The sequence below is a fragment of the Actinia tenebrosa genome, unplaced genomic scaffold (assembly GCF_029948245.1).
Source record: "Actinia tenebrosa isolate PJP-AT-01 unplaced genomic scaffold, QUT_ActTen_1.0 PGA_scaffold4__44_contigs__length_22323623, whole genome shotgun sequence".
NCBI lineage: Eukaryota > Metazoa > Cnidaria > Anthozoa > Actiniaria > Actiniidae > Actinia > Actinia tenebrosa.
Genome location: NW_028292581.1, coordinates 3,040,444 through 3,063,785, shown reverse-complemented (window position 1 = coordinate 3,063,785; position 23,342 = coordinate 3,040,444). Strand labels below are relative to the sequence as shown.

General features: G+C 36.2%; 2 protein-coding genes across 2 annotated transcripts in view; one reads left to right on the top strand and one right to left on the bottom strand.

The window, feature by feature from the left end:
• Nucleotides 1-670: 670 nt before the first annotated feature.
• On the top strand, nt 671-17,671 carry LOC116301806 (uncharacterized). The gene is made up of 3 exons (XM_031710924.2): nt 671-821; nt 12,623-12,786; nt 16,540-17,671. Exons 2-3 carry the CDS (start codon nt 12,623-12,625, stop codon nt 16,865-16,867), a joined length of 492 nt encoding a protein of 163 aa, XP_031566784.1. The 5' UTR covers nt 671-821; the 3' UTR covers nt 16,868-17,671.
• Nucleotides 17,637-23,342, bottom strand: part of LOC116301811 (uncharacterized) — a 12,339-nt gene continuing 6,633 nt past the window's right edge. Inside the window, exons 7-8 of the mRNA XM_031710931.2 lie at nt 21,273-21,413; nt 17,637-20,806 (exon numbers count right to left, since the gene is read on the bottom strand). Coding sequence (XP_031566791.1) covers nt 19,306-20,806; nt 21,273-21,413 — 1,642 coding nt within the window. The 3' untranslated portion in view covers nt 17,637-19,305. The remainder of the gene's footprint in view (nt 20,807-21,272; nt 21,414-23,342) is intronic.

The following is a 23,342-nucleotide window of genomic DNA, read 5'->3' as shown; positions in this document are numbered from 1 at the left end:
AAGAACTTCTTGTTGAAGAAAAGAAAGAGTGATTGTTATTTCCTTTAGTCACCATAGAGGAGAAAAGCTACAACAAGTCGCTCTCAACGCTATTCCGAGAACATGACCATCGAGTATAGAACAAGAGACAATCAAAATATCCACCAATACTTTTGGTATTTCTTTCTTTCTGTCTCGAGATCACTATATAGAACTATATACGACTACAATATATGATAAACTAACCGGCAAAGACAAAATGTATTGCCTATTCATTAAACGGAATTAGGAAGTATTAATCTGGGCGTCTTCACCTGCCTTTTCAAATTGATCAAGTAATTATGATTTTGAGAAAAAGAAAGAAAAAAGAGGAACGAAAATGAAATCAGCTTTTTGGATTTGTATAACAGAGAAGTGATCCAAATGACGATAGATGTAGGCGATAGATCGATATGACAAGTTTAGTGTTCAATCTAAATGAACAGCTTCTTTGTGCTGTCAAAATTCAAGTCAATTTAGTTTACGAATGATTTTGATAACGCAATGCAATTAAACATTGTAGTTGTCGATTCTTTATAATCAAAAAGTCTTTGTTCCTTGCAGCCAGGTGAAGATCGTTTTTTTCCGGCCCCTGATGGTTGGTGGCTGGGCTTAGAGGCACTTATAACTGGCGTCTAGATACAACGGCCGACAGACCACCACTGAGAAGAGCGTGTATATATATACTGGACGAATTATATGGATTTGGTGGTATAGCATTAGAAAGGTAAAGACGTCGGGCTACTGTACGCAATAAACAATCATTGCTGTGTTCTCAGAAGAAGACAAAGGCTCCAGTCAAGGTAAAATACGTCAGTATTGTTCATCGTTCTTGAAGATGGTATCTTATTACACGTTTGATCAAATTCATATAATCGTCAAAAAGGAAACGTATACAGTTTGACATATAGAACAAAGACTACCTTAACATCTCATCTAGTGAAAGAGCTGGAATGACGAAAGAAGAACGCGAGAAAGAGAGAGAAAGATATTTTCAGTAGGCCGAAGATCTTCATTCTAAAAAAAAAAAGTCGATTTAAACTTCTTTATTCCAGGGTGTAACAAAAACGATTTATATCGAGATCTTTAATCACAGATATTGTTTTTCACAAGTTTTTATCGTCATTGCTGTGCGTACACTCGACACCATTTTATATTACTTTATATAACCTGTACTTATTGTACACCGTGTTCAACAGCACATTTTATAAACTCATACCTTTTTGTTTGGTAAACGTTGTTAACGCTGATTTTTTCTTCTTCTCTTTATTTTATTTTTTCGCCCATAATTACTACCGTTGGATTTTTGTTGTTGAAAAGAATTATAAATGAAATTTGAATTAAGGAAAGCCAATAGTTTTGAAGAAAATCGAGGAAAGTACATTTGTCATTATTAGAAAATCCTCATTTTCGTTTCCGCTTTAGTTTTTTGAATGAAGTTTTGCGCAAAAAATGCCCAGTTTAGTAACATTGTTTTTCGATGGTTAGAGCCATTTAGCGGGAAGAGTAAAGTCGATATTATAAACTAAGGTAATAATCACCAGTGCGTGGACTGAAATCCTTTTGAAAAAGACCGTTGTATATTAGAGATATTAAGATATTAAGACTAAGACGTTTACCGGAAACTTAAAAACCGGCGTGCATGCATACTCGGGGCGATATGACAGCAAAAGAAAAACCCGTCACCCATATAAGACAACTAAATCAGATTGATCAGTTTACGTTTGATACTGAGTGAGCGAGCATTCAATCAAGACAGATTTCAGTGCCCGGAACGAAACGGTTGTAGTTTAAGTCACTTGCATCGCCTTTTCTATTCTTTGTGTTTTCAAGCATTTTTATTCGTTTTTGCTTTGATGGACACAGATAAATTGATGGAAATCTTTGTCTTTGTCTTAGGATCAGACTAGCATGTTGTAAGCTACTTGTAAGCTACGTTCAAATTATTTAATCTGCGGATGCATGTATAAATATATGTACTTATTATACAACTATTCAAGTAAGAGTACAAATAACACAGGAGAAAGCCTGGAGCGAGTACAAATATCCTGCGATAATCGTACTTTAGGTTATTTTGTACAGTAAAAAACCGGTTTTGAAAACTCGTTTTAAAAAATCGTTTCGAAGCCTCTTCTTTGGGAAAAAGTAAGCTCAGTTGGATAATCAATAACTTATAAGACATCATTTACGGGGGACATCTATTAAGATCTATATATCCCGGCGTTAAGACAGGACTGAAATCTCGCCACCAATAATTAACATTTTCATGGAAATTTTTCCTATGTCGTGACTTGCTTTTGATGTTGTTAAGCAAATGTTTCTGGAAAGCGGGCGGGGTCACTAGTGAAGTCAAGGGGTTATATATTATCATTCTCAAAACAAGGCTTAGTTGAGAATACTAAACAACTCTAGGCATTTAGTCGCATCGTTATCACAAATGATCAGCAAATTGAAGGATAATTTAAAAGCAAGGCTTTTTAAGGTAAAGTGAAACAATATGAAGCATCAACTACGTTTAACGGTAAAATCGCTAATTATCCACAGATCATCTTCACTTTCTCGCTTCTCGACCACAAGGACTTCTCGTTAATTTGAGGAAAGTTTGATTGAATAAACGAGAAACTCCATGAATTATGGTGAAGTTGAATCTGCTTTGTATCCGGTATTATGCCATGTGTTCTTAAGTACACATATCCTTATTATAATACTGTGTTTTGTCGTTAATAATCACAAGCTAAATATCACAAGAACTCGTTTTAATTAGAGTCTGAACAGAGGAAATGTCCCTTGTTAGAATTCAGCCCTCAATTTAATTTTTGAATAAAATTTCCGATATAAAAAGCACTGAACATTAGAGTAGAAATGGTATAGCCTGGTGAATGAAACTTTTGTTAGGGAATTTCGTACGTTGTGTTTCCACTGAAAAAAATAATGAATGAAAAAATGCATTGAAAGTGTGGATGACTGGGATGTTATTTGTTAGGTAACGCAGTTCATACAAGGCAGTATTTACGTAATTAGCGTTACTCGAGAAAAACACTTTCAGAAAAAGTCTTTCAGCCAAAGTTTGATCTAAAGTGAAATCTAAAATTAAAACTAAAATTGCGTTATTCTTGAATAAAGTGAAGTTGTTCATAAATGAAACCGAGACGCAATGTAGTAACGAGGAAAGGGATGGTTGACTAGTGCAGATTACGAGCGAGATTTTTTTACCTTCTAGAAAACGAAAAAACAAAATCTGATGAAGAGAAAAAGAGAGAGAGAGAAAGAGAGAAGAACAATAAAGAAAAAAGAAAAAAGAAAAAAGGAAAGAAAGGTGAAAGAGAAAGAATCCTGAAAAAAAAAGAAAAAAAAAAAGAAAAGAAAAAAAGCAAGAGAGGGAAAAAGAGAGAAAGAAAAAACGATTTCTTGGTCTGTCTAACTCGATCCAACCCTGTACATGATATAACTTAAAAAAAATACAAATCCAATAAATATGTTTCCACTCCAGTTTTTCTCAGTCTTTGCGCAACGAAACTTGGTCACTGCAGACTTCATGCACAATCAGAGCCCGTGTCTTTACTTCCTCAGCATTACGATCAAAACAACTTACATCTGTAATAGCGTGGTGAGGGTTGGTTTTCTGTTAGTTAATTTACTATTTGAACAGCTTTGTTCTTATTTATTTATTTATTTTGCTGCAATTGCTGATATTTGTCTGAGGATTCCATTCCTGGCTTTTCTTATTGTTCCACAACAATCTGCCAGTGGCTAGTTGAATCGCGTTATTAAATTTCCTAACAGCAACTACAATAGGTGGTATTTATCCCAAATCTTTCTCCACCCACGATTAATTGCTGACATGTTTTCTCAGATCTTTTGTTTCAACTTCAACGATTGCGTCCATTACTGATTTTACGGAAAGTGGGAGGTCGATGGAATTCTTCGTTTTCCGGCACTTTCAACCATGTTTATAAGTCAAAGACATTTTGTTCCTTTTCTTTATTGTTTGACGTTGTTTTAGGCGTGGGGATTGAATTTTAGAACTATTAGATAGATGAATAAACTGGAATCCAAAAAACGTCCAAAAAAAAAAAAAAAAAAAAAACGTCGGTAAGTTTTTTCATCTTTTCACGGTGTATAATTTACCTTTTTATCATTACTGGAATCCAATCAGCGCGGTAAACTTCAAGCGATAGATGCCGAAAAGGACTTCTTAGCATGAAGTGATAAATGACTGTAAATTTTGCAGTTTGATACAATATAACATTAATTTGAGACCGTTAGGATCGCGACAAGAACCACGAAATACATTCTAGCAATATCCCAAAGCACTTGATACAATATACTTAAAACTGATGCAGTTATATTGAATCGATAAAATAATATTGCATGAGGAAGGTCTGTGAGAGATCATTATCGAGTTCCATCAGAGAGCTCAGAATGAGTTGCGCCATTGCGCGGATTACTTCAAGATACATCAACTTCTTTCACTAAGGATTTTTCAAAATCATCCGATGCAGCCGATTTTTCAATATCTTTACCATGACCATCGTCATGATGCCATTAAAAATGTTTATCTTAAAATTATATATTTATCTATTTATACAGTAAGTTTCACTTTTAGAAACCATTACATATGATAAACACTCAGATTTCATTAAGTATCTGCACGATTAGTCATCTAGTAATACAGTCAATACAGTAACGGTTTACTAGGGAAGCAGACTTCAAGAGTTTACTTCCGCGAGCCCGCCAGGACCCAAGACGTATTCATTTTAAAAAGTAAGACTTTCGATTTTTTTAAATAGAAAGCATTCAACTACATGGATTTATTGGCATACTAAAACTCTTACTTTCCACCACAAAAACAATATTTTTCTTGCAGTCCGAAAAAAGAAAAATGCGCGCCTCGGTAGATGTTTTGAATGGAGTTATTTCCACATTGATTACACAATTTATCTATGTATGGGAAATGACGTTAATTTATAACAGTTTGAAACTGCAAAATCGTTCCTTTAGAAAATGTAATTGGATTCATAAAAATGTTTAAACGAACTTGATTTTCTTAATAGGAAAACATTCGGTCTTTTACGCAAGACTGCTAATCAAAATAAGTGACGATATCATGAAGTTGTTATGTCTTATCGCAGTAATTTCACCATCAGTGATTACCAAATTCCGTCTTTCAAAACTGTTAGTACTATCATTAGCTTCGTACTTCGACGTCACGATAAAAATACTAAATTTTGAGAAAAACAGAATTTCAAAACTGTTGCCGGTTCTAAAAACAAATCATGATTGCGGGCGGATTGAGACGTCAGAGTTAAAAAATGAAGGTTTTTAGAAATAGAATCTCGAGAAAAACATGATCGTAGAGAGAAGCCTGTATGCTCGTGTATCGGTAAAAAATACTTAGTGAAATCCAGTGTTCCCTTAGCTCATGATGGATTTATAAGGCAAGATTAACGCGGGTTGCATTTTGTAGAGCATTACGATGAATGATGTATGGGGAGTATTCATATATGGGGAGTATTTATATATATTATTAGAAAGGGGTTGAGCGATGGGAGAAATCTAGGAAATGGCATTTTACATAACCAAGAATGTAAGATCACTGAGTGGAATTAATTTTCTTTCGAACCAAAATTATGCCCTTTAAAAAAGACTGTAAGAACGATGAAAAGTTTTGAATTGTAGCTGTCAGTCCATTCAGATTCCTTCAGTCCAGAGTCGGTTTTGTTGACTGACTCTAAAACAGCCTCTAGGCTGATCAGTAAGTCAGGGCTAGCTCACAGATCGAATTAGAATTTATCTTGTTAGGTTTTTGCGGAAGGGAACCGAAGAAAAAGCCTTGCTTCAAGGGAGAGACTCAATAAACTCTATTCACATGAGATTCCGAGTCCAGAAATTGAACTCGAGACCCCAGAGGTGAGAGAGGCGAGAGTAGTACTTCGAGAATCAGAATGTTCGGATAAATGTTGAGGTAGGCGTGTTGACCTCAGTTTATTCAGAAATCAAATCCGTATCAGCTTTCTTCAATCCAGAAATGAGAGGGATCTGCTATCTTTAGAGATTACAGATTACGTAATATTGAGTAGTTTGGCATACAAGAACAGAGGTTGTTTTAGTATTCGATAAAATTTGACGCAATTTAATGTCCGGGAAAGTACCGTTTTTCTCCAAAGCTCTTCGTATTTTGTTTTTACCTTGTTTTCTTTAAGTATGTGCAATAACAGAATATTTATATATAAAAAATGAAAAACTAAGTTTAAGTTTTGCGCATAAATATAACTGAAATAAAACATTTGGGGACGTAGTCCCAACACGCCTGTAAGACAGATCAGTTGAGTGTGTTCAGAGAAGACTAGCGTAAGTATCTGTTAAATAACCAAACTAATCGTGCTAAGTTAGATATCAGTCTCGAGACAAAGCCAAAAGGATTTGAAAAATGAATGAATGCCTTGAGAATACGACAATGATCAAATCTCTGACAAGCGACAGCGGAAGAACACTAAAGCGAAGCATCTCTCCCACGACACCCCGGCCATCTGTTAAATCATGCAGATCTTGTTTAATTTCCTGATTTTTATTTCAAATTTAACTTTGAAAATTCTATTTTTGGTTTTGATTTTTATTGACGTTTGATTTATAAGATTTGATATTTGTAAACAAAGATCATTTGTGGTTTTCTTATCGATTCGTCTCTGCGTCATCAACGAGCGCATTTTACGCTTTCCCTGTAGGCACATTTATATTGTTTTCTTGTTTTTTTTTTTTTTTTTAATGAACATGCGTGGATTCTCATAGTACGGAACGCAATACAGCGATTACTCTTATTCTCTCACCCCATGGGTAACCTAATTGTCAGCCATATCTTTACAATAATTTTAACATTTAACCTGTTATGGCTAACATAATAAAACTGATTTGACTCAGGGGGATAGTCTCATCACATGCACGTCTAAGACTACGTCTAGTGAGCTATAGATAGACTTATTTTGCTATTATCATTTTTTCTAATCCTTTTTCAAGTTGATAGTATCGATGTGTAAGATATAGATAGCACCGATTACTTGCGTCCCGTTGGACAGCAAGAGGCGTCTGTTCATCAATGGTTTGAGTGGGTGCATCTATGTACTCTCGCAAATCATCGATATTAATAAGTTCACTTCTTTTCTGGTATATTCTGTCGTTTATATAAGTTTCAGATCTTACCAGTCATTTCAAGTCATACCAAGCCGACAGGATATACAAATAGGAGTTTTACGTAGATGATACGGCATTCAGCTTTGAACTTTTGTATCCGAGAAAATCATCGACATTGATCAACGTAATGTGTACACGTAAATGATCACAATTGTATGTCGCTGCGGAACAAATCTTTTACTACCAAATATTTTACTCCTCCTCTTCACCTTTGAAACTCAAGGAACTCGTGAGCGAAAACTATAAATTTTTCAGTTCGAGCATGAAAGAGTAACAGAATCGTAAGAATAAAGGTAAGTCTGGTTTTGCTGCAACTAATAGATTAGTTCAAACGAGGGAATTATTTTAGGTCCAGTTAAAAAGTCGAAATTTTGCCGCGTTGAATCTAATTACCTTTGAGACCCACTCAGGGCGGATCCATTAAATTCGGCGTCTGATGTTATTCTGTCGCTTGCGATGAACTTAACGCCATCTTGCTAGTTCAAGTCGATGCAACTGCGCATGTTTTTTATCAATAGCCGCTGTAATTTGACGCGACGAAAGTTCGACGTTGGAATCAAAGCAGATTTTTGGTCGTTTCGTCCGACTGGTGCACACGAAATTTATTTTTCTGTTGCACTTAATCAGTATCTTAGTGTTATTACCCATTCCAAGGTCGAAGAAAAGACTGGGTCGAGTTGGTATTGCAGTGCATTGTGGGACTGTTTTAGGGGACGAAATGGACGCCATCTTAGAAAATATGTGCCCTAAAACAGTCACACAATGTACTGCAATACCAACTCGACCCAGTTTTTTTCCTCAACCTCGAAACGGCTAAAAGGATTGTGATCGTAGCTTACGAATATAAGTTATTTAACATATTAAGTCAGTCAGTCAGTCAGTTGTAAATGAATAATGAATAAATCTATCAAAGTAAGAAGATAAGTTCGCTGCAGCTGGGCAGCTCTTGCATCACGAGAGTAAAACGTATCTTAGTCCAATTCAAAACATTTTGTATATTTGGAGAAAACAATCATTTCATTTCCGTCTAACCCGGTCTTGAATTACTGCAAAAACGTGTTGATGTGCACGCTTGTGCAAGTGTTTTTCTCTAGTATCCATATATATAGGGTATAGAACGTTTATAACGTTTCTCTAGTGTCCATCTATAGCGAGCATAGGATAATTGTACCCTAAACTAGACCAGAATGCACCACTTCCATATACGTCGGCCCTCCAGGCCACAACAGGACTTGCTCCACCACATTCTCGCCTGCTTTACAAAAAGCAATCTATATTCTTAACTACCAAATTTACTTCTCAGCTTGATATCTTTTGTTCAATCGGTAAGTCATTTTGGTTTCTCCTACTTAGCCCTTCGCCAGTAATACAGATAATCAGTGACAGAGTCTTGTTAACCAGATTAAAATCGGTATGAAAAAACAAATGCTCTTATTCTATTGCTCTTTACACTTTATCCAGGTTTTGCAGCGGTCAAAAATGTTCGCTCCCTACGCTAATTTTTCAAACCTTTTCACCGCCTTTTCATTCTAAATTGTCTTTCGACTGCATTCATTATTATTCATGGAGCTTATTTGAATCGTTGATTACGAAGTCGAGCGAACGAGAAACTCTGCCTTCAGGATAGCATCTGGACTTCTTTAACTCAGTGTCCGAAGTATTAGCTTCAAAGCAGTAATCGGATTAGAAAAACCATAAAATAAAGAAGTGAAAAGAGGCATAGAAAAACCTTACGGAGGTCATAGCTCTCTAAAGATCAAGAGTGCACACCTTATATTCGAGAGACCACATCACGTCTCTGTCCACTGAAAATAACATCGATCTCTGATGCTAAACTGAAAGCCTTGAGTTGTTGTTTGTTGCTATGAAGACTGACCTTGGTGAATGACAGGGTCAGCCGGATAGTCCAGTATTTAGGATGTGAAAACACATTATACTCAGACACAAAAAACACGATCAGAAAGCCAACACATTAACGAGTAATAGAATTAAGATTGCAGTCATTCTCTTGGTGTTTTCTTTTACCATTTTTGCGGATGGCGGCGGAAGGAGGGCGGCCAGAAAGGGAACCGCCACTTCACTTCACTATTTTTCGCAAATATTTTTATAAAGAATAACGCAACACGATTAACGTATTAACCATGTTTTTAAATGTTTCCGGATTACAAATATTTGGCCTATAAACTTGTGGCTTATCAAAAAAACATTGCTTTTCCATCGATGTAAAGCTAGATTTACCTGGAATCTATGGCTCGTGATTTTCTCAATAGGATCGTGCAATTTTCTGAAGAAAAATATAGTCTAATAAGATAAGTAATAAGTAAAGAAGCAGCAGATATACTCAAATTAAAGCCGTCAAAATAATAAATCATCCTGATGACTTGCACTTGAACGAGCCATTCTTATTTTGAACATCCTACTTAATCTACCCACGCATTGTGAGAGTACTTGCAGTTAGAATTTCTACTCGTTAGCGACATCATTATCTTTAGAATCAGTCATTATTTCACGATACTACTTAGTGACCTTATTATTTAAGACTAAAACTACTAAGGACTTTGGCTTTACGATTATTAGCGAAAGGCATGCGGTCTATGCTACTTATGCGCATGTGTGACCACGTCTGCATTGTCCACAATTCTCAGACGAAAATCTGCTACTAGCGTTAATATAAACATCCTCTTGAACGAGCCAATTGATTCAACTTTAATAGGTATTAACTTAATTGGTTTAAATCAATAGATAGGTATTCGGCGGCAGCTCTCAACGGTCCGGGAAGAATAACTTAAGTACGTTATTGAAAACCAAGTTAAAAAGCCATGATCTTTTATTCCTATTGATGGGAACTTGAGTATATTTTTTGGCTTTCTGTTTTGATCTAAAGTACTGCTATAAACGAATCTTTAAGTTGTAGTTGCTTCAAGCCTAAACAAAACCTTACTTGATACCCGTTTAGTACCAAGAAGTGAGTACAAAAGGCGATGACACTCTTCAGTTTGGCATCAATGGAATTCTATTTACCATCAGTTTTCGCTTATTTACCACTAGACATTAAACACGATGAGAATGACCGAAATTGTCCAAGTCAATTTACAGCAAAATATACGCCCGCGTTCGGGAGCCAAATGTACAGAAATCAAAATGTACAGAACATAATGGATACGGGAACGAACTAAGCTCTTGTCGCGCCAAAAGACATCTCCATAACTTTTTAATCTGTAATAGCTTATGCGTTTCGCCACCCAATCCTGATTATAATCATGTCCTTAAAAGGTTTGCATCTCAGTGACCTTTGAAATGAAACGGCACAAAAGAGCTGGAAGAACTGGTTAGTTTTCGCAGGGACTATGCTGGATGAATTGAGTTCCTATCTCCTAATGTGGTAAGCACTATGGAACGATGACTGTCACTTAATGAGGCGTTCAAGGTCAATCTATGAGATTATTAAGTAATATTTTTGAACTATTCTTTCACGCATAATTCAACGTCATCGCTATTTTACACACCTACTAAGCTACTCCATGCATCCACACTATACTAGACTTGCTTCAATACATACGCGGTACTTATTGGATGTCACACGGCTTTGTGTTGTTAATAACATTTCTCTCAATCTAGTTTTAATTACTTTCGCACTGGGATGGATTGTGCAGTAATTGAAATAAGTCTAATTTACATGCAAATAAGAATTTTATCTTCTTCTGTCAAACTTTATTAGTCATCCCACATGGAAAGATACTCTTAAGCGTAGGTAGATAGGTTTTTCACGATTACTTCTGCTCCCGTACGTCTCACGAACTCTTTTCTCTTTGAAAGTCTAGTGAACAGACAGTTTTAGATCACTTAAGTTTGAACTCAAACATAATTTGAACCCAAAAGATTTACTAAAAGGACAAAGTATTATCGAACCAGCCGAGTCATTTATTATTTCACTAACTGTCATAACATTTCGATCAAAACAATATGCTCGAGTCGTTATTGAAAGTCTTTGTTAATTTTAATTGGTCGCAATTAATAGTCCTAGTTAACTTTATCGAAGTTATAAAGTTGGAGTTATGTAATAAGGTACTCACGGTTTTCGAAAACAATTCCGAGGGAGTTTCCAATACGATGCGTAATAGGTACGGCTTTGTAAACAATTCTATCACACCCACTCTAGCAACTACTAGATTATAGAAAGTTCTTTAAGCAACTATTGAGCGACTCTGATCGATTGACCATAACGAGCCTATCGATTTATGTCAAATCCATTCAGTGGCTTTTAGAAGCTCAATTACATTATTATTTCAGTAAACTAAGTTTTTATAGTGTGATGTTGCATGCCGAATTCCACTCTCGTGTTTTAAATACCTGAATCTGTATTTCTGTTGGAGTGAGTCATTGAGTTGGGGCGGTTAGTTAGAATGCTTTTAATATGATGCTGTGACAAACCTGTAGCGCTCTGGTCATCCAGAAATGTTTAAAATCAACCGACGCTGCTATTACAAACTACTGTACGGCTCACTTCACATCTATTATTACTGTCTCTCAACAAAGGCCCTGTAGTGGTGCATTGTACAACGTTGAGAAAAAAGAAGCTCCGGAACTGACCCTGTTTTGTGTCAGTGCTTTTTGATTGCGTAGAACCAGTGAGAATCGTTTATAAAAGCGAGGAAAAAAACGGGAAAATTTCACCATTATTATAGTAATCTCTCTTCAACTATCAAACCAAAACGCGAGTTGTCTGAAGCTCAACGTCGACTGTGTTAGTCGTAGAAGTACAGAGAAAAAGTTTCTAGAAGTCTTTCCTGTTCTCGTTTTGTGAAGCCGTTAACAGGTAGGGGAAACCATAGTTAAATCTCCCTCTTTTAACTACGGGGAAACAGAACAGTTTTGCTTCTTAATTTTATCAACATTAATACTATCAAATCGATACGATCACCGACAAGTCAAAACACTATGGAATCAAATTTTGTACGTTAAGACTAGAGGTCAAGATCTTTAAAAAACTGAGACAAAAAAAAAAAAACACTACTTTATCTTTCGCTTAGATATAGAATATTAGATTCATTAAGAATAGTTTGTTCAATTCTTAGTTTCGGAAATTGTTCCTTTTTTGCCTGGGGGTAATGGTTTTGGTGTTAGTAATCGTACAAATTTAGTGAGCCTTTTCTAAACTAGGAACAAATTCAGTTTTAATTGATCTAATCAAGATAGATTCTCAAGATAGATAGTTTTGTCTCGGGTATTCTATTTTTACCGCAATAGAAACCCTAAGCTTGGCTAAGAATCAAGACGGCGGTTTGTTGGTAGACACGCAAAAAAATGTTGTATGACTCATGATAATTTGCACGATGAATTGTCATTCTCTGATACGATCATTCTTAGTAAGACTAGTTCAAAGAGCGATGTGTAATGCTTGCTTCTTCTCTTGCAGATGTCTTCAATAGTATTTCTATTGTGTTTGCTAAGCGCTGTCAGATCAGTGGATCTGCGAGCAAATCAGAGAGGAGTCAGGAACGATGACTCTATGATAGAAGAGTTGTTTCAAATTAAAGAAGATGAGTGGAAGGACAATTCAGATGTAACCTTCGACAAAAGGTACGATACTTTGATTTTATTTATTGATCTTACTCAATCTTACTACAACTCTTTCTCTCATTCATTCGCGTATAGCCATTAAGATCCACGTTTTCCAGACTCCTTAAGTCCTGGTTCAAACTTTACCTTTGGTATTTATTACTATGATCTAAAGGAAATAAATTATCTTTCAAAAATAATAGAAATACAAGAAAAAGATTCGCAGTTTATCATGCTTGTACAACTAGTCATAAAATTTCTTTAGAATGTCCTAGGAAGGTAAGAGTTCATGTGGAATTTTTTTCAGTAAATTAACAGTTTTCTTTTTTTCAAAAATAATAAAAATATAAGGAAACTATATAATGGGTGAAAGTGAAAATATGCCGTAAAAGTTGTTTTAACTACTGAATTTAAAAATATTTCGTGTGGTGTTTTTTCTCGGTAAATTAACAATAATAATGAATCGAGGGCGTTTCTTGTCAGTCGTAGTTGTGAAGCCACATTCAGTAACCACTCACGACAAGCCTGTTGGTTGTTTATTTGTTGCTACTCAAATCTTTCTATCAGTTATTCTTTGAAAGCGTAGCTCAAGTTTCTTGAAGTTTTAGGGCAGAGACACTGGCCGAACTTGAATCAATATCAATGACAATTTAAGCATCCTTGTATTTTCAGTTTTTTGTTGTTTTTGAAAAAAAAAAAAAGTTTTAAATTTTTAAATTTTTGTCATTGTTCTTTCAAACTTTGATATAAACTTTTCAAACCTGGCTGGGCTAATATTCATAATGGTTTTTCATCTAAAAATAAATAGATGGATAAGAAAATGATAATAATAACAAAAACAAATGCCATGATTTTTGCATTTGAATTTATAATAATTCTTAGTAATGAAGTTTTGTCAATCTCCACCCCTCCCCCGTGAAAAAACCCTCTTGTGATTAAGAAAAGGTTTCAAACTGGTCAGTTTTCTGACAAACGCTAAGACAGTTTTAACACGTTAATCACGAAGCTAGGTCAAAAAACGAATGACGTAATCTTTATATCACGTGACAGGTGGGTGTTTAAGTGACAGGTGCTGTAAAGTTCACGTGGAAGTTTACAAAAGTATTGAATGTGTGCCGTGCGTGGGGCAACGACACACCCAGGAGTGACTTGCGTGATTAAACATAATATTTTTTCTTTATCAGTTTCCTTTTGCTCATCATAATCAATAGCGTAGTGAACTGATTCTAAAAATAGCTTAAAGATTCGGACAAACATTGCATTCTGTTTAACTGCTACGAGGATTATACGAACCGATTTTATTATTTTTACTTAAAGTTACAATAATAACCCATGTAAACTAAGATCAACTGCGATCGGCTGTGAAAATTATCTGCTGAAAGTAAACTTGTAAATTTGTTTGTCGAATTTCGCCTTTGTCTTCGTTTTTATGACGTCACGGTTGCGCTACGCTATTACGGTTCGTATAAGCTTATTCACTCACTAGTTTTAATTCTCTACTCGCTTGGAGTGCATATTGAACAGCTGTTATGAAGGCACTCGTCCACATCGGAGACTACGTACACGGAGCTAATGCGGCCAGATGGTTAATTAAAATAGAAATACCCGAGACAAAATACTATCTATCTTGAGAATCTATCTTGATTAGTTCAAATAAAACTGACAAAATGCAATACTGACGAAATCTAATTTATGGCGAATATTTGATAATAGAGGCTTTGCACCATTACGTGAAGGCGCCCATAATACAATAAATTATATGGCAGAACAATAAAATCTCTCATGTAAAACGATTCTATTGTTCCTGCAATCTAACATGGCTGCCGTCACGTGATGATGCAAAGCCTCTTTACTTACAGTATCGTTTGGCAAGTGAGAAACCTTCAAAATTACTTTCGTGGATAATATTCAATTTGGTTGCATGATATTAGAACGAAGACACTTAAACTGGAGCTTGCTTACGTCATGCATGACCGACCCAATCCTTAATCCTAAGTTAAGTAAGCCTGATACATTTGCTTCAACACGCGTTTCTCCCGTGCTTCTTGTTTGCAATGCTTGTGAGGAATTAATACTATCTCCAAAACCAAAACGTTAAAAACAAAAACTTGAAAAAACACTGTCCAAGCAAATGTTTAAAAAGGCAGGAAAAGCATAAAAAGTACACAAAAAACAACAACAACAACAACAAAAAAAAACCCCATAAAAACAACAAAAAGAAACACAAAAACACAAAAGCACACAGCAACAACAAAAACACACGAAAAAAGTTAAAACATATTCACTTTGTAAAAACAAAACTATCAGATGTATCAACCACTAGCAGGCTTATTAAAACAAGTTGTCATAGTCGGTTTCAGAATGTGGACGTATTGTTTGACGTAATCGGCAGCGTTTTATGAGTTAGCGCCATTATTTGGAGTCAGTTGATATCTAGAATCGGTAAAAATAATCCTTTCAGCTCAAGAACTATTCTTATTTCATTTTCATAGGCGAATCTATTTCCTGTAGTTAAAAGTGGGCATTTTCGCCTACAAATAAATAATGCAGATGACACTCTGCATGGGGTACCGGATATATGAATAGCACAGGTAACAGGTGCGGACACACCAGGGTACCGGATATTCTACGGCTTTCTTTGCATTTAAAACAAACTTGATCGAACAGCAGGACCACCCAGATATAGTTCAAAGGCCTGATTAGATGGCTTAACTGATTTATTATAAGAATCAATCTAGGTATACAGGGTTGCAATAATTCATCACCAGTCGAACCACCCACCTGATCAAGACAATCAGTCAAAGTCAAGGTTAATCAGATTTACTGAAGATTTTTGATGAACGGTTTTAAGAGCATCACTGAGAATATGATATTCTTTCGCCGTAACTCCTAAGAAACGCCAAGATCAATACAGATGGAGAGAACTAGAAGTCTTTGGATTAGTAATAAAGATTACATACTTGCATAACGTCTCGACAAGAAAATATGAACTACTTAGTTCATTTTCTCTTGGTCTCGATCAATATTCATTTTTTAGACTCACATGTTTGTTCACATTCGAAATGCAATATGAAATGAAAACAAGCTTTTAACTCTTCACGAAAACCTGAATTAATGAAGGGAAAGGGTAGGCAAGATGAAGAGGAATGTATTGGTTACATATAATACTGATACTACTTTGCCCTATTTAGTACTAAATCAAGGGCGGATCCAGGGGAGGGACGGGGGGGTCGCGATCTCCCTGTCATTCCTGAGGTCAAATGGGCTTCCGGTGGTAAAAATGCGACTGGGATTCCTTTGCCCACTAAATTTACCCCCGAGACCCCCCCTTCAAAAAACCCTGGATCCGCCCTTGTAAATAACACTAATTTAGCAATAGAAAACAAAATAACTAGCATAATTTATCACAATTAAGTAGTATTTGGGTTGCACGCTTGTTTGTACTGTAATAAGGACTTGCAAACTTAAGTGACATGCCAAATGAATAAGTGATTGATTGCGATAGTTCTTTAAATGCCAAGTTGCCTTTACTGAATCGAACTATCTGTCAGTAAGTTTACACATGTCGATGTTTAGTCATAAGCCGTTTCTGACGGTGAATATGGTGCATTGTGGTCTAGCTTGGGTAAAAACCTCTATTTTTCACCGTGCCTTGCTACTTGCGAAGCGGGACCAGAACTCAGAACCAGAAATTTTTCGCTTCACAAAGTCAAAAAGTACCTTTTGATCGTAAGAGACCTATAAATTAAAATTAAAATTTTCTCTTCTCTACAGTGAGTCAAGACTCCCCAGAATATGGAAAACAGTCCAATACTCGCCCAGGCACTACAATCCTTGTACTATACAAATAAAACATTGGAAAACAAATGAATATCTGAATCAAAAGCAGTACGACTTTCAACCAGATGAAATAAGAGTAAAACATTGTAACGGCACCAACTCGAACGGAATTGTAAAACGAGGCTGCAGAACCACCATGGATTGCGTGACCACGTACGAAAGAAGAAAATTTATGCGCAAGACAAAAGGCGCGCCTTGCACTCAGTGGTATGCATACCAGAATGATATTCCAGTAGGATGTGAATGTATGATAAGTAATTAACCTTGCATAAACACTAAAAAATGCCTTTTGGGGAGTCGATGACTCTAAACGAGAATTGTTTTTTGGGGAAAAAAAAAACACACTTCTAAACCCTTTGAAAAAGATAAGACAATTAATTACTATTTTTTCCATGTGCTTTGTTCTGCCGGTTTGAGAGATCAAATAATTTAGTTTCAGCACTTTTTCCAAACCTTTTTTCCTATAATAGTAACATTGAGTTAATAACATGCATTAGTTTCCATGGCAACGTCTACTCTCGCAAAGGATCATGGTTTCTAACCGGCGGCACCTTAAATACATTTGGTTTTAATTTATAAACGATTGCCTGAATGGAACAGAGTGGTGGTTGGGCAAAACAGGGTCACCTGTCCTGTTACTGCAAATAGCCAATCATATCGACTGACTATTACGTAATAACTCAGTCCTAATGACCTAAACTCACCGCTCTGTTCTGAAGGGCCTCATTAAATCCGTAATGGCGAAATGACCAATACCCGTCTAAATTCCAAATAAAATTCAGTTGTTGAAGAGCCACTCTGTGGAAATGCCATTGTTATAATTATATTCTATATATTTTTCCAATAATATCATTTACCCAATTAAGCACTTTCTATTTTAGAGAAGTATTCTTTCCCTTTACGCCAAATCAGTATGAAATAGATTTAATGTCGATTTGAAAGTTTAACTTAAAGTTGTATTTTAAATTCATGTTAAAATCTTATACAATGACAAACGGCTTTTGAGCCGTTTTTTTAAAAATTCACCTTGTTAATACTATTAAAATATTATTCTATTTAGTTTAAATGTGTGTAAGTTCTTCCACTACGCAGAGTCATCTTAGCTGCACATCAGCTTTAAAATGTTCGATAAAAATATCCCTATGTTTATCATCGGAAAAAAAAAAGTTTTCGTTCTATGAGAATTTGCGACGACAAACATTGAAACCTTCAAATTTTCGATAACCTGGAACAAGCCCATTCGGGCTCGAGGACTTATTGATGGTTTTCACGGCGACCATTTTGGAGGAACTTGACAAAAGAATTGTCAATGAGTTCATTTGTTATATCCTCCAACATGGCCGCTGTGTCTTTTGTTATTTAATTCTCTTGGGAATGGTTGAAAACCATCAATTGCTAAATAGTTATAATCACATACAGCTTCCATGCATGCCTTCTTCTTGCCACTGACCGCACTATTCGGAACCTGCTTCTTGATTGCACTTAAAGCACTTCTTTTGTTGGGTTAGGTTTAGTTTAATGGTTTAAGAGACCAATCTATTGTCATTTTAATCTTGTGTATTTCTTTTTAAACCCAAACTAAAGAGGTCTATTGACTACTGATCGGAGAAAGCGATAAATAAAGAATTTAACGGTCTTAGGTTATGACTGACCTATAGCTTAAAGCAGGGTCATTCTAAGCGTTAACTTGTTTTACCGAAGAGTAAGTTCTTCTCATTCATGAAAAGCATCTGAACGGCCTCCAATTTCTCACAGCGGGCATCACCCCATGGCTAAACCGGTTAAAATGTTTTATTTATTCTTCGTGCAAGTGTAAAATAACAGCCAACAGAACAAACACAGTTTTATCCACGATAGTCTCTCGTCATTTAAAAATGTCTGTTACCGTAAAATCCCGGTTACATGTACCCCATTGCCCACATCTACCGCGATTATAAGCCTACTATCACGCAATGAAGCCCGGTTGCAAACCCATAATAATAAACCAGCCTCGTCCCCAGGCTTCTCCGTCAACCTTCCAAAATCCAAAATGGCGTACGCTTCAGAGCTGACACGTCTGATCACATGCTTTATGTCATGCCGATAATAATATACCATTGTACAAATGAGTAGAAGCCCAAGGCTTATAAACCAGGTTTTACGGTATTTAATAAGAAAACTAGTTGTAAAAGACGTTTCGCTGAAATCTCGACAACATCATCAGGTCTAATGAAAACTCTAAACTCTACTATATGTAAATATAGCTAAATAACGTCCTTTTTTCACGAGGGTAGCAATTAATAGCCAGTGGCTAACAAACCTGTGGCCCTCATTCCGTGATCGAATTGGAATTTAGGAGTTGATTTTTGCGGAGGGAGGAAAACCGGAGAACCCAGAGAAAAACTCTCGAAGCACAGGAGAGAACCAACAAACAATTCTACTCGTATACAACACCGAACCCGGCGGAACTCGAACTCGGGTCGCATTGATGAGAAAACCCGTGCTTCCCTTAAGGAAGGAAGTGAAAGTTCAATCACACTTCCTTTAGCTATATTTACATCAAGATATAGTAGAGTTTACAGTTTTCATTAGACCTGATGATGTTGTCGAGATGACAGCGAAACGTTGTCTTTTACAACTAGTTTCCTTATTAAATTGTATTTCTAAAAGTACCTTTGTCAAGTTTTTACGGTATTTGTGATGATTATATATATTTTCAAATTAGTTTTCTTTTCTTTTCTTTTTGTTTGGTTCTTCATTCTCGTCAGACAATCCTCGTTTACCAGCTTTACCCAACATGCTTTCATTTCCAACGTTAGTGGTGTTAGCTTTTGCAACCTTGGAAAGAAAGTCGCTCGGCCAATCAACTTCTAATTCTTCATCCGACAAGTCATCTGTGCTGAAAATACTAGGGGTGATCACTGGGGCTTTCCCTACTACTGCATCTGTATTGGATACTACTTTAGCTGGGGGCAGTGACGTATTTGGAGAACTTGGGCTGACACTAGACATTTGTGTAGAGAGTTGAGACGATCTTTGAGCAGAAGGCTTTCGAAATAAATTCAGTATATTGTTATTTTGCGGAGAGATTTTTTTTGTTTTGTTCTTTTGACTCTCATTCTGCGTATTTTCTATTTGAGCCACAATATGAGCATCGCCTTTGGATTCTTGATATCCACTTGTGTCTGTTTGTGGAGGAACAAGCTGTGATTCTCTCCCTAGAGAAGCCGAACGTTCTTTAGCATTACCCGAGTCCTTTGTGTTCTTAACAGCGAATCGAGCCAAACGCGAGACGCTAGACGTTACACTAGCTGAACCCTTTTCATTGCTATTACCTATCTTGTTATCTTCAATAGTTTTCCCAGCCATGTTAATCTCGTGTTCGCGCTCACTTGAGTTGTTACCAGACGTCTCCACATCAAGGTCTTGAGTATTCGTTGATGCAGATCCCAAACTCGCTCTATCAGGACTCAATTTTTCGATATCAAATGCTTGAGAGGTTATAGTACCAGGAGAGGGTGTTCCTTCGCTATCATCGTCGTCAACAACCGCCGATTCGTCAATATCGGAACGGTGGTCACGTGACTTAAGCTCTTCCGTATCACGTATTTTCTTATCGCTGTTATCATCGATTTCACCATGCTCACGTGACTCGTCTTCGATAATGACTTGGTCTAAACTATGTGAGTTGCCACCAATATTCTCATCATTAAGCAGTTCATTATCGTGATCACGTGATGCGTTCCCTTCAGGTTCTTTGACGTCCCTTCCTGATGATTCGTTTGCTTCATTCTCACTACTCTTGTCATTATCTGTACTCACATGATCTAGACCACGTGATTCCCGTTCTTCGTCATCACCTCTTTCACTTTGATCACCAGGCTCCCTGGCCGTGTTTGGCAATGAATGAATCTTGTCCAGCAAATCATTCAAGCCGAGTCGTTTCAAGATAATCTCAGCCTGTAGCTTGAACTCTTCTTCTGGATCATCAGGGAATTTAGTGTGCAACGCGTTCATTGATCCCAGCAGCGCTGTTTTCTGCATGGAACATTCTATACATGTAACAGCTACGATAGCATCTTGAATGGTTACTTCTTTACGAGCCATTAAACGAGCATGTGCTTGCGCTAGACGAATAAGACTCTCTAGTAACCTCAGCGTTGTCCTGGCGGCGCTACGCGAGTCTGCTTGCCTTTGATTGTGATAATAACGACTTAACACACTGAAAATAGACCAAAATATATGCTGGTCATTCGGCCAAACCTTTCATCGCATTGGTCATTTCGAGGTGTACTCAACACAAGGTCGGGACTCCGCCAAAAAAGAAACGATGACGTCACACCGGAAAACGTTATTTGTTCCAGTTACGAGCTTTGACATATATGCACTCAAATTTAAAGAATAAGAGAGGTTGCAAGTATTTCGTGTTTATGCGCCAAAATAAAGATTCTAATAGCAAACAGCTGCGCGTATTTTTTAAAAAAGTGCAAAACTTTTAAGTAACATCGTATTAAATACGACAATAACGGCTCAGGTGAACCAATTTTTGCCTATAGAATCGAATTCCACTGACTTCTCAAGTGAAGCACCTCTAATCATTTCAAAACGCATAGGACTCGCTCTTAACAAAAAATACTACTTTGAACAATTGTTACAAGAAAAGAGATCAATTAAGAAGATAATTTTACCTGTTGCTTTCCGGAGTTAGTTTTGGTCGGAGTGATTTGACGTAACACAGATAAGCCTGCATTCTTTCCATGCTCCACAGTGTTTCATCACTGTCGCTGGTCGGGTGGCCTTTGCCTTCCAATATAAAAGAAGACACAATTCTGCAAACAAAAAATGTCACAAAATCTGAAAGGGGTTCATCTGGGTCCGGTTGTACGAAGGGGCAATAGCGCTATCGCAAGGATAAATCCTTATCCAGCGGATAAATTTATTGGATAACATCATCAATTTTATCCACTGGATAAGGATTTATCCGTTACTGTGATAGTGCTATCCACCCTTCGTACAACCGGGCCCTATAGACTCATACTATTCATTCATATTATACTGTAGAACAACGGATTTGACGAATAATTTAATATTTCACAAACAATCCATTGATTTTTTGATGAGATCCCCTCTTAAAACAGTCCTGGGCTAAAAAAAAGTGCATTCCATGGCAAAGAAAGCTAGGCACGCAACAAGTTTAATATAACTTAATTCTTAATAACATCATCACTGAACGACATAGTAGGGGAGGAGGTCGGTAACAAAAAATAAAATAAAATAAATAGATAAATAAATAAATAAATAAATAAATAAATAATAATAATACTGAAAAAAAAGCAACATGAATAATAAAAATATTAATATATGTATATTATTGTAAATAAATAAAACATCCACTTTAAAATAATGTAAGAGGAGGAGGTAGGTAAAAAAAAAAATCACTTAACGACGTTTTTTTGTTTGAAAATTGTTTTCCAACTTCAAGACCTTATTTATAAATTTCACTTTAAAAAAATGAATTTTTCTCCTTGAGTGATTTTCGAGACAATGAAATGATAAAACGCGCTGTTTAACGAGAAAAATCCAGAGACTGTACTAGAATAGACTTTTTCTGAGATAGCGAACATGGTGCATTGTGGTCTAGCTCGTGAACAAACACCTTTCGTTCACCATGCCTTGTATGGTGTTGTTTGTTTTGAAGCTAGAACACAATGTTTGTGAAACCTATGAGGCCTATAACTGCGGTCCATGGACCCACAACCAGTTCAAACTGGGGCTTTTGTGGCTTCCAATATTTTGACAACCCTTGTTAGTACCACTGGGGCGAGACCTGGGACAGTTAACATAAGCGATACCGTAAACCTCCGAAAATAATCCCCTCCGAAAATAAGCCCTTTATATTATCACCTGATTCTATTGTACTTCTATTGTTCTTAGATCAAAAAGGCACGTTTGGCAAATATAAGCCCTGGGCCATTGCTTATTTTGGAGGCTTACGGTATTTCGGTCTCTTTTTGCACAAAACGTACGACTTACGCTTAGTGCTGGCTCCGTCTGTAAGCGATTCGTAATTTTTTGACGTTCAACTGACTTATTCATCACGGTTCTCACCCAATCAAAAAGCGAGAAAATTTGCATTTGTGGTAAATGAAATTTTTGTTAAATAATAAAAGATTATAATAATAGAATTTATTGACAAAATTGATTTGCAATCCAGAGGATTGAAAAACTCAATATTTACAATTTGAATTTACGATTTACAATTTGAATTTGTATAAAATCTAAAATAAATAAATAAATAAATAGATAAATAGATAAATAGATAAATAAATAAATAAATAAAGATATCTACATAAATTAAATATTGATAAGTCAATAAAAATGTACATTTGTAAAACTGTCTATAATTGATTCATTAGTCCCACTTCCCAATACTTGTTATAAAACTGTTCTTGAACCTTCTTGTTCGGCATTTAAGGAGTGGTAGTCGTCTGCGTTTTCTTAAGCTATGGTTTTTAGGAGTGGGCTCAGGTAAGAGGTTGTATAATTTACTATCCGGGCGAGTGACGTTTTTGTAAAAGTTTTACACAAAAGTTCACGTCTTTCACAAAGGGTTGGAAGGTGGAGTTCTTTAAGGGAGTTCTTATATGACATTTGTGGATAGACTATTCGAAGCGCGTGCCGTTGGATGTCTTCTAACTAATCTTTGAGTTTAGATGTTAACGAAGAATGCCAAACGGGGCAAGCATACTCCAACAAGG

Excerpts from the sequence above, each read along its gene's own strand:
- LOC116301806 (XM_031710924.2), top strand. The coding sequence starts at position 12,623 with ATGTCTTCAATAGTATTTCTATTGTGTTTGCTAAGCGCTGTCAGATCA. Across the intron at positions 12,787-16,539 it reads GATGTAACCTTCGACAAAAG|TGAGTCAAGACTCCCCAGAA; the intron begins GTACGATACTTT and ends TCTTCTCTACAG.